At 44.9% G+C, this 16,416-nt stretch overlaps 1 protein-coding gene across 1 annotated transcript in view; it reads right to left on the bottom strand.

Moving 5' to 3' along the window:
- Positions 1–16,416, bottom strand: part of LOC127580264 (ADP-ribosylation factor 4) — a 35,178-nt gene that overhangs the window by 9,895 nt on the left and 8,867 nt on the right. The window contains exons 3-4 of the mRNA XM_052033422.1: positions 14,592–14,701; positions 2,591–2,662 (exon numbers count right to left, since the gene is read on the bottom strand). Coding sequence (XP_051889382.1) covers positions 2,591–2,662; positions 14,592–14,701 — 182 coding nt within the window. The remainder of the gene's footprint in view (positions 1–2,590; positions 2,663–14,591; positions 14,702–16,416) is intronic.

Consider the following 16,416-nt stretch of genomic DNA (forward strand, 5'->3'; position numbering starts at 1 on the left):
TTTGGAGAGAGTGACCATAACTCCCATATATTTCAAATTGGTTACGGAAAAAGATAAGGATGGACCAGAAATAAAGGTATTAAATTAGGAGAAGGCCAATTTCATTAAACAAGATAGGTAGATTGGGAAAGTTTACTTGAGGGCACAGTGGGAAGCATTCAAAAGAGAAACAGAGTGTCCAGGGCCAACACTGTGTGCTTGTTATCCTTGGCTTTCGCCCTTGCAGCAGGGACCCCTGGATGTCGAGGGATATCAAGGGTTGGATAAAGAGAAAAGAATATGGCAGATATAAAGAACTAAAGATGGAGTAGGCCCACCATATTAAAAAAATGTAGGTTGACACTTAAAAATGAAACTAGGAAGGGAAGGAGCCGGTGGGGGGGGAGTGGTGGTGGTGGAGGAACAAAATATCACTGGCAGACAAGATTAAGATAAAATCCAAAGACGTTTTATAAGTATATTAAGGACAAAAGAATAACCAGGGAAAGAGTAGGGCCCATTACAGACAACAGGAGCAATCTGTGCCTGGAACCAGAAGGTACAGGTGAGGTCCTTGATGGAGGATTCAGTGAAAGGGAAGGTGGAATTCTAGTGCTAATCTCCAATAAACAGAGGTGCTCAGTGCCTTAGTGGGCTTAAAAGATGGAAAAATCTTCAGTGCCAGATGAGATTTATCCCAGGTTACTATGAGAGACATAGCAACCTAGGATAGACACCCCCTCCCCCCAGAGGAACAGGGAAAACCCTGGTAATTACAGAACTGTGAGCCTAACATCAGCAGCAAGGAAGATACTGGAAAAAGTTCCAAGGGGCAGAATTAATGATCACTTGGACAGCCAGGGACTAATCGGAGATTGTCAAGGATGAATGGTAGGGTCCTAAGGAGTATTAAGGAACAGAGGAACCTTGGTGTAAAAGTCCAAAAATCCTTTAATGTGGCAACACAGGTAAATAACATGGTTAAGAAGGCATATGGGATACTGGCCTTCATTATTTCAGGTACTGTATATATGAGCAGGGAGATTATGCTCCAACTTTATAAAATATTAGTCAGACAGCTGGAATACTGCATGCAGTTCGGGTCAGCTCACTATAGGAAAGACGTTATATTACTGGAGACGGTGCGGAGGAAATTCACCAGGATGCTGTCTGGAATGGCGCATTTCAGTTATGAGGAGGGTGTGGAGAGGCTAGGTCTGCTTTCTTTGGAGCAGAGGAGGTTAAGGGGAAATATGATTGAGGTATATAAAATAATGAGGGGTATAGATAGGGTAGACTGCAGAAATATTCTCCTCATACAAGAGGTGGATAAAACTAGACGACATATTTAAAGCCAGGAACAAGAGTTTTAGAAGGGATCTGAGGGGCACCTTTTTCACCCAGAGTGGAGAGTACTTGAAATGCACAGCCAAACTATTGGAATTAAAGTCAATGACAGCATTTAAGAAGCATCTAAATGAGCAGTTGAATCACCTAGGGCTCAGCTGTATGACTATAACTATTGTTAAGAGGCAGGGAATGCCACAATGGAACACATGAAACTTCAATGATTCAGTAATTGTTTTTATGAGGGCATGATACCCTACTATCCCAGAGTTTGATTTCTTACACATACCAATTAACAAACTCAAAAATGAAGTGTGATTGTTATTCAACTATGAATATACTGTGGACAAAGTCCAACCTGTACCCAATACATTTGCCTACAAGAATTAATATGAAGGAATGCTAGCTGCTTACCACCCAATCCACCACCCTCCCCCTCCCCCCCCCCCCCAGCCCCCCACCACCCTTGTTCATGCATTTAACACTACCTGCTCTGGACAAGATCAACTAATTCAACGTAGGGCTAAGAATTTTTCCTTTTTTTTGCAACTATTTCTTCAATTTGATTCTCAAAAGCCATTTTGCATAAAAAACCTGCAAAGATTAACAGCAGCGGAACCTTAAAACTCAAATAAGGTAAATTGCTTCATCAATATATCAAATGCCCAATCTAATATATTTTAATCAAGGCCTCTTTCACAATCACTGGTTTATGACATTCAAGTTATGGCTCATATTTGGAAACTGACTGCAGCTTGTAATTCTTGTTCTTCAGCATTTTTGGAGTTTTCTTGATCATTCGATCGCCAAAGGTACTTGGAAAACCAGATTGTTTTGCTGTACGCTTTAACCATTTACATGTGTATCCTTTAATTTCAGAGAAAACCTTTTGATTTACCGCACAGATTTCACAGTGATATTTTTACAAAATCACCAGCAAAAAAAAGATTTTTGGAAAACTTTTCAAAAGATCACTGAGAAATCTGTGCCAGGTGCAGTAAAAGGAAGTTCCTTCAAATTAAAGGGATCATATGCAAATTGTTAGAGGAGGCACCAAGATGATATAGTTTTTCAAATATCTTTGGTAGTTGCTCCTTCATTTGGAAAGGCTACTTGATAGGTAGTTCAAGGCAAAGGGACCCAACTGAAAAACAACATTTGATTTGGCAAATCCTGAAGCACAGGGAGACACCATACAGCTCCACAAGAAAATTCTCAGAAAACTTGCAATTCCACTCAGCTAGGCACCACTGTCATTTCTCACCATTTTCTGTAGTTCTTCTAATGATTCCTGCACTCTTTCTCGGTCATTGCTGTCCACAACAAAGATTAGGCCCTAAAACAATAAGAAACCAACAGTTGTTAGCAATATACCCATTAAAGCAACAGAATACCAAGTGCTTCAATTGTGCATTCCATTAAGAATAATAATCATAGAAGAACCAATGAAACAAGATCAAATACCTATTATAAGTAAGGAGAAATGCAACAGAAATTTCTTCTTAGATACACAAGTTCTATAAGCTTTCATACAGCTTAGTCAAACCACCCGTAGAATTCAATACACCTCAAAAGGTAATTATCAGGATTCATTTAAAGAAAAAACCAAAAGGGATATAGAAATATTATTGACCACACCACAATTAACTCTATTTTACAATCACTAAATTTAAAAGCTAATTTTAAATCATAATCAAGTTTAGTGCTGCTGACACAGGTTTACTCGAAGCTTGCAGGGTAACTCTGGAATTCAACTGAAAGTCATTGCAATCCAAGTTACTAACAAAACAAGAATGACCACTGAACTCCAAGGTTTTCCTATGAAAGGTTTAAATCTGTATCCCTTTCTTCTATGGCAACAATTTAAATATTCATGGTTTACTTGTTCCATTCTCTTGTAAGATCCCCTCCCGTTACCTTTGAGGATGAAAGCTCAACTTGCTGCTGTTTTACCCTTTTCTCTCTGCAGTGCTTCTAATTATTGAATGCCTCTTTCATCTCCGCAGCAGAATCACCAGATCACTACAGGTTGACCACAATCCCACGTGACCCAACTTGCTATCATATAGTCTTAGAGCATTGAAACTGGCCCTTTAGCCCAACTCGTCCATGCTGTGTTACCCAGCAACCTAGTGCCATCTGCCTGCGTTTGGTCCATAGCCCTCTAAGCTCATATCCATGTACTTATCTAGATGGCTTTTAAATGTTGCTAACGTGCCTGCCTCAACCACCATTTCTGGTAGCTCATTCAAATACGCACCACCCTTAAAGCTGCCCCGCATCTCCTTTTTAATTCTCTCACCTCTGATCTTAAACCTATGCCCTCTTGTTTTTTAGCACCCCCTCCCTGGGAAAAAGACTATGTGCTTTCACCTTGTCTATGCCCCTCATGATCTTGTATACCCCTCAATCGCCTACATTCCAGGGAATGAAGTCCTAGTCTACATAACCTCTACTTGTAACTCAGGCCCCTAAGTCCAGGCAACATCCTGGTAAATATTTTCTGTACTCATTGTAGTTTAATAAAATCTTTCCTATAACAAGGTCACCAAAGCTGTACACAATATTCCAAGTGAGGATGGTTTGATCGCATGATTTAGTGTTTTATTAGCTTTACTGATTGAACTCTGTATTGCTAGTTTCAAGCTCATCGAAAATAGCCTACTTCTAACCTTATTTACTTCAACACAAACTGAGAAGAGCTCTGGATCTTCTTTAAAAGGCCAAGAGGTCTTAAGATGATGAAAAAAGAAATAATGTAGTATAGTATTTTTGGTACACTTGTAGAAAAACAATACTGTGGCGACTCACCGTTTAGTCGGGCGAACCGGCTTGGCAGTCGGGTCGCGCGGCGTCGGAGCGACGAGGCCCAAGATGGCGGCGGGCCTCGTCTTTCCGAGCGATGGGGAGAACCCGCGCGCGGGAAAGTCTTGATGACGTAGTACTTACGTCATTGCCGGTTGCATTGGGCGGGAACAGTCTCCCTTAAAGGGCCCGCGCAAGGTGGGAAAATAAACCAGTTCTTGTTCGGCAATCCTCCATCTAGCATCTTGTTTTATTCCGCGGTAGCAACCGCTACATTGGTGACCCCGACGGTCCAAGTGGCTTTTGGACCCGCGCAATGGACGACAGCGCAGCAGCCAACGCAGTGGCCCTCAAGCTGCCCACCTTTTGGACACTTCGGCCCAGAGTCTGGTTTGACCAGGCCGAAGCGCAATTCCACCTTCGGCAGATCACCTCCGACTCCACGAAGTACTACCATGTGGTTAGCTCTCTGGACCAAGAGACAGCTACCCAGGTTGGAGACTTCATCCAGTCGCCTCCAGAGGAAGATAAGTACCCGGCTTTCAAAGACCTTTTGATTAGGACCTTCGGCCTCTCCCGTCGTGAGCGCGCCGCCCACCTGCTTCATCTGGATGGCCTGGGGGACAGATCCCCATCCGCCCTAATGAATGAGATGCTGGCATTGGCCGAGGGACACAAGCCATGCCTGATGTTCGAACAGGCCTTCCTCGAACAGCTCCCCGATGACATCCACTTGTTGTTAGCTGACACCGACTTCAGCAACCCCCGTGAGGTGGCCGCCCGGGCAGATATCCTGTGGAGGGCCAAGCGCGAGAGCGGTTCGTCCATCAGTCAAATCACCAGGCTGCGAGCCCAACACCCGCCTCGCCCGGCACCAGCAACCGAGCAGCCACACCCCAGGAACGCAGACAACGACACGGGTGACCAGCTGTGCTTCTGCCATCAGAGGTGGGGTGCAGAAGCCCGTCGATGCCGCCCACCCTGCAAGTTTCAGGGAAACGCCAGGGCCAGCCGCCACTGATGGCTACGGCGGTTGGCCGCCGACAGAGCCTCCTCTTTGTTCAGGACAAGAAATCCGGACGGCGTTTCCTCGTTGATACTGGAGCGGAGGTCAGTATTTTGCCCCCGACCGGCCGCGACACTCGTGACAGGCCACCAGGTCCTCTACTCAATGCCGCCAACGGTACAATGATACGGTCTTTCGGCACCCGTACACTTCAATTACGATTTGGCGGCAGCCGTTTTACCTGGACCTTTACCCTTGCCACCGTCGCCCGACCACTCCGAGGAGCCGATTTCCTTCGGGCCCACAACCTGTTAGTCGACCTGCGAAGGAAGCGGTTGGTCCACTCTAGCACTCTCCAGACCAGCCCCACGCCTGGACTCCATTTCCCTTTCTGGCGACAATTTCGCCAAGCTCCTAGCCGAATTCCCATCAATTTTGGCACCTTCGTTTACAAATTCTAGGCCCAAACACAGGGTACGACACCACATCATTACTACAGGGCCACCCCTTCATGCCCGAGCACGACGATTACCTCCAGACAAGCTCCGCCTGGCAGAGTTCCGTCACATGGAGGAGCTGGGGATTGTTCGCAGATCAGACAGCCCCTGGGCTTCCCTCCTGCACATGGTCCCCAAAGCCACCGGAGGGTGGAGGCCCTGCGGCGACTACCGCAGGCTGAATGACGCCACCACCCTGGACCGCCATCCCATCCCTCACATCCAGGACTTCGCAGCGAACTTACACGGGGCCCGCATCTTTTCCAAAGTGGACCTCATTAGGGGATACCACCAAATCCCGGTCCATCCGGATGACGTCCCCAAAACTGCGATTATCACCCCATTCGGCCTGTTCGAATTCCTTCGGATGCCGTTCGGCCTTAAGAACGCTGCGCAGACCTTCCAGCGGCTGATGGACGCGGTAGGCCGAGACCTGGACTTCGTGTTCATTTACTTAGACGACATACTGATCGCCAGCCGTAACCGCCAGGAACACCTTTCCCACCTCCGCCAGCTGTATTCCCGCCTCCGCGATTTTGGCCTCACGATCAACCCGTCAAGTGCCAATTCGGACTTGACTCTATCGATTTCCTCGGCCACAAAATCACCAGCGACGGGGCAACACCCCTACCCGCCAAGGTGGACGCTATCCGCCATTTTGCCCGCCCCGACACAGTCAAAGGCCTACAGGAATTCCTTGGGATAGTCAACTTTTACCATCAGTTCATCCCTGCAGCAGCCCGTATCATGCGCCCTCTGTTCTCGCTGCTGGCTGGTAAGGGCAAGGACATCACCTGGACTGACGAGGCTGCGGCTGCTTTCGTTAAGGCCAAAGACGCCCTGGCAGACGCCACGATGCTTGTACACCCTAGGACTGACGTCCCGACTGCCCTCACGGTAGACGCGTCCAACACTGCGGTGGGTGGGGTACTGGAACAGCTACTCGAAGGCCGCTGGCAACCCTTGGCATTTTTCAGCAAGCACCTTAGACCGCCCAAACTGAAGTACAGCGCTTTTGATCGGGAACTTCTAGCACTGTATCTGGCGGTCCAGCATTTCCGATACTTTCTAGAAGGCAGGCCTTTCACCGCTTTCACCGATCATAAGCCTCTGTCCTTTGCCTTCTCCAAAGTCTCCGATCCCTGGTCAGCTCGTCAGCAGAGACATTTATCCTACATTTCCAAATTCACAACTGACATCCAACATGTCTCCGGAAAGGATAATGTCGTTGCTGATGCACTTTCCAGACCAACCATCCACAACCTATCCTTGGGTGTCGACTACACGGCCCTAGCTGACGCACAGCAAGCCGACGACGAACTGCCCAGCTACAGAACCGCAGTCTCGGGTCTGCAGCTCCGAGATTTCTTGGTTGGTCCAGGTCAGCGGACCCTACTTTGCGACGTTGCGACTGGTCAGCCCCGCCCTATAGTCCCTGCAGCCTGGCGGAGACGCGTTTTTGACTCGGTACATGGGTTGGCGCACCCGTCCATCAGATCTACTGTCCGACTGGTCGCCAGAAAGTTCGTCTGGCATGGCCTGCGCAAACAGGTCAGTGAGTGGGCCAGGACTTGTCCGCAAGGCCAGACGTCAAAAATCCAGCGACACACCAAGGTCCCACCACAGCAGTTCGAGCCTACCCGTAGGAGGTTCGACCACATACATGTCGACCTCGTGGGCCCTCTGCCGGTTTCAAAAGGAGCCCGGTACCTCCTTACCATCGTGGACCGGTTCACGAGCTGGCCTGAGGCAACCCCCCTGACTGACATCACAACTGATTCCTGCGCCCGGGCGCTGCTCACAACTTGGGTCTCACGTTTTGGTGTTCCGGCCCACATCACTTCAGACAGAGGCACCCAATTCACTTCCAGTCTCTGGGCTGCATTAGCGAACCTGCTAGGGACGCAGCTGCACACCACCACGGCCTACCATCCTCAATCAAACGGGTTGGTGGAACGTTTTCACCGCCATCTGAAATCAGCCTTGATGGCCCGCCTGAAGGGTCCTAACTGGGTTGACGAGCTACCTTGGGTCCTGCTCGGCACACGCACTGCCCCCAAAGAAGACCTCCGCACTTCGTCAGCTGAGCTTGTGTACGGGGCGCCCCTAGTTGTCCCCGGGGATTTCATACCTGCCCTTCGGGACCAAGGGGAACAACCCCCAGCAGTCCTACAAAGACTGCACGAGAAGCTTGGCAACTTGGCCCCGATTCCCACCTCACGGCACGGTCAAGCCCCATCCTGCCAGCCCAAGGAACTATGGGACCGTAAGTTCGTTTTCGTTCACAGGGGCACACCTCGGGCGCTATTGCAACAACCATATGAGGGACCGTTCCGAGTCATACGGAATAACGGATCCACTTTTATTTTGGACATTGGAGGCAGGGAACAGGTTTTCACGGCGGACCGCCTCAAACCGGCCCATTTGGATCTGCAACAACCTGTCGAGGTTGCAACGCCGCAACGCAGAGGCCGGCCCCCTAAGCGGCAGCTGGCACAGCCCGCGGACCTTGGGGACTGTATCGCCGGTTCTGTGGGGGGGTTGTGTGGCGACTCACCGTTTAGTCGGGCGAACCGGCTCGGCAGTCGGGTCACGCGGCGTCAGAGCGACAAGGCCCAAGATGGCGGCAGGCCTCATCTTTCCGAGCGACGGGGAGAACCCGTGCGCGGGAAAGTCTTGATGACGTAGTACTTACGTCATTGCCGGTTGCATTGGGCGGGAACAGTCTCCCTTAAAGGGCCCGCGCAAGGCGGGAAAGTAAACCAGTTCTTGTTCGGCAATCCTCCGTCTAGCGTCTTGTTTTATTCCGCGGTAGCAACCGCCACAATACTATAAAGAGTAGTTGTTAATAATCCACAAGCAAAGTCTTTAGATAGTTGGAATATCACACCCACTTCTAGTTGAGTACACATTTAAAAAGAAGCCTGCGAAGTATGAAGGGTAAGGAATAGATGGATCTAGTTACAGAGTTATATGAATCAGGATGGGAGGAGGGCTCGTGTAACATGTACCATACAATAAGCTGAATGCCAGAGGGAAGCCATTCAGCTCACTGAAAAATGGAGCTACTTAAGTTCATCTCAGCTAGGAAGAGGGATTCCATAAAAAAAGAGGAACCATCTGTGGTTCATAAAGGAGATCAAGGATAATGTTAAATCAAAAAGTAGTGCATACAATTTTTCAGGAACCAGCAGTGAAAATCTAAAAAAACATACCAAAGGAGAAAACTGATTTGATAAAAACTTGCTTATAATATCAAAATGAATAGTAAAAGTTTCTATGGATATTAAGAAGAGGAAGATAGTGTCAAAGGTAAGTGTGAGATGTGAGACATCTAGAGTATAAGGTTGAAAATTCATATCAGGAAACAAGGAAATGGCAGATGTGGTTAAACTAATCCTTTTGCAAGTCTTCACCGTGGACAACACTGCAAATATTCTGATGACAAACAGGGTAGCTTCAAATAGTATGAAAAAAATTGTAAAAATCTTAATTTTGAAGGGCGAAGTATTAGAAAAACCTCATGGAACCGAATGCAGAGAAGTTACCAGGAACCAGAGGCCTGCACCAAAGAATTTTAAAGGAACTGGCAGCAATTAGTGGACACACTGGTTGAAGTTTTATTTTAAAAACTCACTGAATTCTGGTAGGATTCCATTGGATTTGTTAAAACATTAAACGTGACACCCTTGTTCAAGAAGGGAGGAAGACAAAATGTGGGAAGTTACAGGGCAGTCAGTTTAATATCTGTGATTGGCAAGATGCTAGAATCAAAAAATCAAACAAGAGATAGCTGATTGCTCAGGTAAGCTTACTATAATCAAACCAAGTCAACGTGGTTTTGTGAAAGGCTAATCATTTAACAAATGTGCTCGAGTTTTTTTTCAGGGTGTGACAAGCAGAGCAGAGAAGTGAAACTACGAATGTGGTGTATTTGGATTTCCAACAGGCATTTAACAAAGTGCCACACGAGAGGCTGATGCACAAGAGTTCATGGTATTGGAGGAAGTGCATTAGCATGGATTAAAAAAATGTATCATAAAGAAGCAGAGCTGAAATAATGGTTCTTTTTCAGGTTGGAAATTTGTAAATAGTGGAGTAACACGAGGATCAGTTCTTAATTCTTTACCATTTATAATAATGACCTGGAAGAAGACAGAATTCAAGGTATCCATGATCGCCAATGTCACAAAAATAGGTGAAAGTGTTTGTTGCGATGAGGTTATTGTGACTCTGCAACAGGATAGCGAGAGATTGATTTTATAGGCAAAAACTTGGTAAATGGAACTTAATGCGAGCAAGTGTGAAATCATGCACTTCAACAAGAGGAATTAAAAGGATTATCTAAATGGAAAGAGACTGCTATTGAATGAGGTACAGAGGGATTCATGTGCATGAATCACAAAAGTACAGTGGCATGCAAAAGTTAGGGCACCCCTGGTCAAAATTTCTGTTACTGTGAATAGCTAAGCAAACAAAAGGTGACCTGATTTCCAAAAGGCATAAAGTTAAAGATGACACATTTCTTTCATATTTTAAGCAAGATTACTTCTTTATTTCCATCTTTTACAGTTTTAAAACAACAAAAAAGGAAAAAGGCCCGAAGCAAAAGTTTGGGCACCTTGCATGGTCAGTACTTAGTAACACACCCTTTGGCAAGTATCACAGCTTGTAAATGCTTTCTGTAGCCAGCTAAGAGTCTTTCAATTCTTGTTTGGGGGATTTTCACCTATTCTTCCTCACCAAAGCCTTCTAGTTCTGTGAGATTCTTGGGCCATCTTGCATGCACTGCTCTTTTGAGGTCTATCCATAGATTTTCAATGATGTTTGGGTCAGGGGACTGAGGACCATGGCAAAACCTTCAGCTTGTGCCTCTTGAGGTAGTCCATTGTGGATTTTAAGGTGTTTAGGATCATTATCCCGTTGCAGAAGCCATCCTCTTTTCATCTTCAGCTTGCTTTTTTTAAAAATTATATAGACAATGTGATGTTTGCTTCCAGAATTTGCCAGTATTTAATTGAATTCATTCTTCCCTCTACCAGTGAAATGTTCCCCGTGCCACTGGCTGCAACACAAGCCCAAAGCATGATCAATCCACCCACGTGCTTAACAGTTGGAGAAGTGTTCTTTTCAAGAAATTCTGCACCCTTTTTTCTCCAAACATACCTTTGCTCATTGCGGCCAACACATTCTATTTTAACTTCACCAGTCCACAGGACTTGTTTCCAAAACGCATCAAGCCTGTTTACATGTTCCTTTGCAAACTTCTGATGCTGGTAAGGTTTTCTTCTGATGACTCTCGCATGAAGGTCATATTTGTGCAGGTGTCGCTGCACAGTAGAACAGTGCACCACCACTCCAGAGTCTGCTAAATCTTCCTGAAGGTCTTTTGCAGTCAAACGGGGGTTTTGATTTGCTTTTCTAGCAATCCTACGAGCAGTTCTCTCAGAAAGTTTTCTTGGTCTTCCAGACCTCAACTTGACCTCCACCGTTCCTGTTAACTGCCATTTCTCAATTACATTATGAACTGAGAAAATGGCTACCTGAAAATGCTATGCTATCTTCTTTTTGCCTTCTCCTGCTTTGTGGGCATCATTTATTTTAATTTTCAGAATGCTAGGCAGCTGCTTAGAGGAGCCCATGGCTGCTGATTGTTGGGACAAGGTTTGAGGAGTCAGGGTATTTATAAAGCGTTGAAATTTGCATCACCTGGCTTTTCCTAACCATGATTGTGAACAAGCCATAGCCCTAACAAGCTAATGAAGGTCTGAGACCTTGGTAAAAGTTATCTGAGAGCTCAAATCTCTTGGGGTGCCCAAACCTTTGCATGGTGCTCCTTTCCTTTTTCACTCTAAAATTGTACAAAACAAAAATAATACACTAATCTTGCTTAAAATGTTGAAAAGAATGTTTCATCTTTAACTTTATGACTTTTGGAGATCAGTTCATCTTCTACTCACTTACCTATTCACAGTAACAGAAATTTTGACCAGGGGTACCCAAACTTTTGCATGCGTTACGGACTAGGTTACTATTGATGAATGTCCCTTTAAGATAGAGTAGCGTGTGTGTGTGGCGTGATGACGTCAACAGAAGGTAAGGACGTAATGACATTGGTGGAGCAGACAGTCGGGGGTGGGGGGTGGTGGGGAGAGGGGAGGAGTGAGAGACCAGCCTGCTAGTCTCTATCGACAGATGAAAAACAGTAACTGTGCCTGTCACTACAATCCACGTATGGATTTTTGGAATAATCCGGTGGAGTTCACTTTGTCGTTAACCTGTAGAAGGAAACAAGTATTTGTGTGGATGGCCACGTCTCGGATGCCTTTCGGGGTGGCAGATGCTTCGGAACAAAGCGGTGGAGTAGTCACTGCTGAGTAGACACTGAGGTGTCATATGGGTTCCATCGTGGAACATTTGGATTTCATAATTACTCTCTACATTTTGTCTTCAGTCAACAGCGGTTGTTGAAGAAGCCTTTGCTCACGTTTCACCTTACGGCTTGCTGAACTGAACTTTGAGAACTATTCCTTGACTTGGAGTTTGGGAATTTGCCACACACACACACTTCAAGTTTAGTTTTTGGGGTTAATGTTTAAGATCTAACATTTTTACTTTTATTTTTCTTATTATCAGAAGTAGTTATTAATAAAATAGTTTTTAACACTTATACACGACTCAGTGTGTTTCTTTTGTTGCTGGTTTGTAACACATGCCACTGTAAGCAGTGAGGTGCCGCAAGTATTTAAGAAAGCATATGTCATATTGGCCTTTATTGCAAAGGGATTAGAGTTTAGAATAGGAAAGTTTTGTTACAATTGTCAAGGTCACACCTGGAGTACTGTATAGTTTTGGTCCCCTTAACTAAGGAAGGATATAGTAGCATTGGAGACAGCCCAAAAGAGATTCACCAGGCTAATTCATTGTTGAGAGGATTGTACAATAATAACAGAATCTAAGAGAATAGATGTAGCAGTATAAAACTTTGGTTGGGCCACATGTGAAGCATTGTATGTAGTTCTGGTTCCTGCACTATAGGAACGATGGGGAGGCTTTGGAAAAGGTGCAGAAGCAATCCACCAGGACACTGCCTGGACTGGAGTCTATTAGCTATAAGGAGAGATTATTTTCTTTGGAGCGTCGGAGGCTGAGGGATGACCCAATAGACGTACATAAAACAATGAGAAGCATGCACGGTAACTAGCCAGTCTTTTCCCCCCCCCCCCCCCCCCGAGTGGAAATGTCAATCACTAGACAACAAAGGTTTAAAGGTGAGGAGGGGAGGGGAGCAGAGTTTAAAGGAGATTCACATTGCAAGTTTCTTTTTTACAGAGAAGGAGGTGCTCAGAACACACTGCCAGGGAAGGTGGTAGATGCAGTTACGGTAGGAACATTGAAGATGCATTTGATAGACACATAAGCCGGTTGGGAATAGAGGGATACCGACCACATGCAGACAGATGGGGATTAGTTTGGATCAGGATAATGATCGGCGCAGATGTCCTGGGCCAAAGGGCCTGGTCCTGTGCAGTACTGTTCTACATTTTAAATACCAAACAGGCTGAGTCTGCGTCCTTTAAAATTTAAAAGAATGAGGGATGATCTTATTCAAATATACAAAATTCTAAGGGGACACACCAGAGAAGATTTCACTAATGGCACACACCAGAGAAGATTTCACTAATGGCACAGTATCAAACAAGGCAGCATAGTTTCAAGGTAAGGGGTCGATCATTTAAAACTGAGGAACATAGAAACTTCTTGCAGAGCGTAGTAAATCTCTGGAATTCTCCACCCCAGAGATTAGATCACTTTTAGTATTTAAAGTAGAAATAGATATATGTTTTTGAAAGATCAGGGAAATTAAGGCTATGGGGATTTAGCACAGATCAGTTGAGGGTTGGGGTCCCATATTGAATGGCAGGGAAGATTTGAGGGGGCCAGGTGGCCTACTTCTGCTCTTTTTTCTTGTGTTCCCACTTGCTAGCTTTTGGTCCATAGCCCTGTTCTTCACAATTTTCAACTGCTCAGTATTTTTTTCCTCTACCACTTATCCAGTTCCAAATCCACTAATACTCCAAAAACAATTTTTATCATCTCCCATTTGATTCTTCTACCACTTATTAAATTTCAGATCCCTAGTTATCATCTCTATGATAAGGGGGGAAAAAAACTTCCCTCTTCACTCTGTCCAGGGTCCTTGACTTTATGCAGTTCCAGTAGGCCTGATGGCTAGTCACTGATCTAAATCACCAATGAGCTACTGAAGGTCATGGGTGGTAGCAGAGTTACAGATGGTAACTTCCTGGTAACTACATGATGAAAGTATCAGCCCAAATCTGGATTCATTTAAGTCCTGAGGTTCACTGACATGAATGGCACAATAAAGAAGATTCGGAGCACAAGTCTACTTCTGACCTTGTGATGGAGAAGTGGTCATTAATGAAGCAATGAAAATGGTTCATCTCAAAGTTCAAGTGCTGTCCCTAGATCAAGGTCATGATGAGCTCTGGAACAAAGTATTTCTGACAGAACTCAATTCAACATCAGTGAGCAGCTTACAACTGAATAGGTGTTGCTCGATGGCATCAAAGGTTCCTATTACTCAAATTTGGGAGAGGCGATAATTGACCATGCAAGACTGATTCCTGTGGATAGAATGCACCCGTGTCATTTTCCACAGCGACAGGTAAATGCCAACATCAGTTAACTGGAACTGACTGACTCCGACAATCTACTTTTGTTTTATATTATCCTCAGTTCCATTTGTATTATTACTGTATTGCATATACCAAAAAGCATCATCCGCTGATCAAAATTCATTCATATCCTTTCTATTCATGTACCAAGCACTCAAATTCACTTTGTCTGCAGGAGTGGCAAATGGTGGATGTGCTTTTAAGGAATTTCTATCTGTGTGCACAAGACACAACCAAGTATTACCAGGAGCAATGTACCTGTGTGTTTTGGAAGTAGTGTCTCCATAAAGGGCGGATTTTATCCTGACCTCCAACATCCCACACGGTGAAACAGATGTTCTTGTATTCAACAGTTTCCACATTAAAACCTGAAATATGAATAGCTGAAGTTCAGTCACCGTATCACAATCTCCTCCTTATTTTCAAGTTCAAAAATCAAGTTTCCTATTGGCTGTTTCAGTTTTCTGTTAGACACGCCATCTTTGGGGCCTTGCACACAAACTTTACTCCATTTCTACCCAGGTTTGATTCTCTGCTGAATAAAGTCACAACTATCCTCTGTGCCTCACAAAACCTATCAAGACACACATTACCATCTCTTTATAAGCAACTAAGCATGTTCCAGCCTCCTGTCCAATGCATGTGCTAAAATCAAACACTCACACCATCCAATGACTCTCCCAATGGATTACTTGCCTTTCCCACCAGATAGCCTGTTCAAGCAAAGCCCTTACTATTCATTACCTTATTAGAAATGACTGTATGGATATTTCAGCTTTGAGTGAAACTTGATTCATGGTGACAGTACCTTGCCCCTCACCAAACCCTCAAACTTTAAAACTTTAAACTTTAAACTTTATTTATACAGCACGGTAACAAGCCCTTCCGGCCCAACGAGCCCACACTGCCCAATTACACCCATGTTAACCTACAAACCCATACATATTTGGAATGTAGGAGGAAACCAAAGCACCCAGAGGAAACCCACACAGTCACGGGGAGAAAATACAAACTCCTTACAGATGGTGGTGGTAATTAAACCCTAATCGCTGGCATTGTTATTGTGTTACACTAACCGCTACACTACTGTGCCGCCTTTGCACGGTGGCTATAGTTAATGCTATGGCGATGACCGTTACGGCCAAGTCATGCCTTGATGTCTCTCTGTATTTTTCTGCTATCTTCTGTCCACATTTTCAAATGACATTAAAGGAGGCTGTTTGGTCCAATGAATATATGCCAGTTCTCAAAACAATCCCATTCACTGAATTACTTCCTTGTGACCCATTCTCCCTCACAAGCCCATTAACACCCCTCCGAGATTCTCACCCAACATATACACGTGGTTATTTACGTCAGCCAGTTAACCGCCATTTAACCCAACAACCAGCATGTCTTAGGGTTATGGGAGGAAATTGGAATGCCCTAGGGAAAATGTCCATTCTACCCCTCTTTAAAAATCCTCAAGGACAATCACCTTTACCTTTCATACACACAGTTTTCTCATTAAGGTATTTTCCTTCAGCCTTGGCTTACTTTAATCATTTCTGCCCGAATCTTAGTCTTTGTTATTTCTTGTCTGATTATACTGCTGTCCTGTTAGCTTTAAATGTATCCATTCAGACAAACTCATGCACTTTTATCATCTGTCTCTCTAAACCCAATGCTGAAGTGCTATTTCCATGGCCTTACAAACACTAACCATAGTGCGTATCCTCATCACCCACAAGCCATTTTCAAACCCAATCCCTTCTCTATTCATTCCTGGTAAAAAATAAATCTGCACTATATTCACAACTGCATTTTCTACTTATTCACTTCCTAGACACTGGCCATTTGCTGCAATATATCTGCAGCTGACCTTCTCAACCCTTCATCATTTTTACCTTAATGCCCTTGTTCCCAACAAAACTATTCTCTTATTTCTTGAGAAAGTCCCTTCGTTGTTTTCTCAAGTCCAAGCTGTACAGATTCAATTATTAAATACACATCTGGATTACCCATCCAACAGAATACCTAGCTGTACTTCATAAGATCATCAGACCTTCCCTCCATTGCCAAAACCACAATATCCCAAGATAAG

This window comes from Pristis pectinata, chromosome 19, assembly GCF_009764475.1.
Source record: "Pristis pectinata isolate sPriPec2 chromosome 19, sPriPec2.1.pri, whole genome shotgun sequence".
NCBI classification, from domain to species: Eukaryota; Metazoa; Chordata; class Chondrichthyes; order Rhinopristiformes; family Pristidae; genus Pristis; species Pristis pectinata.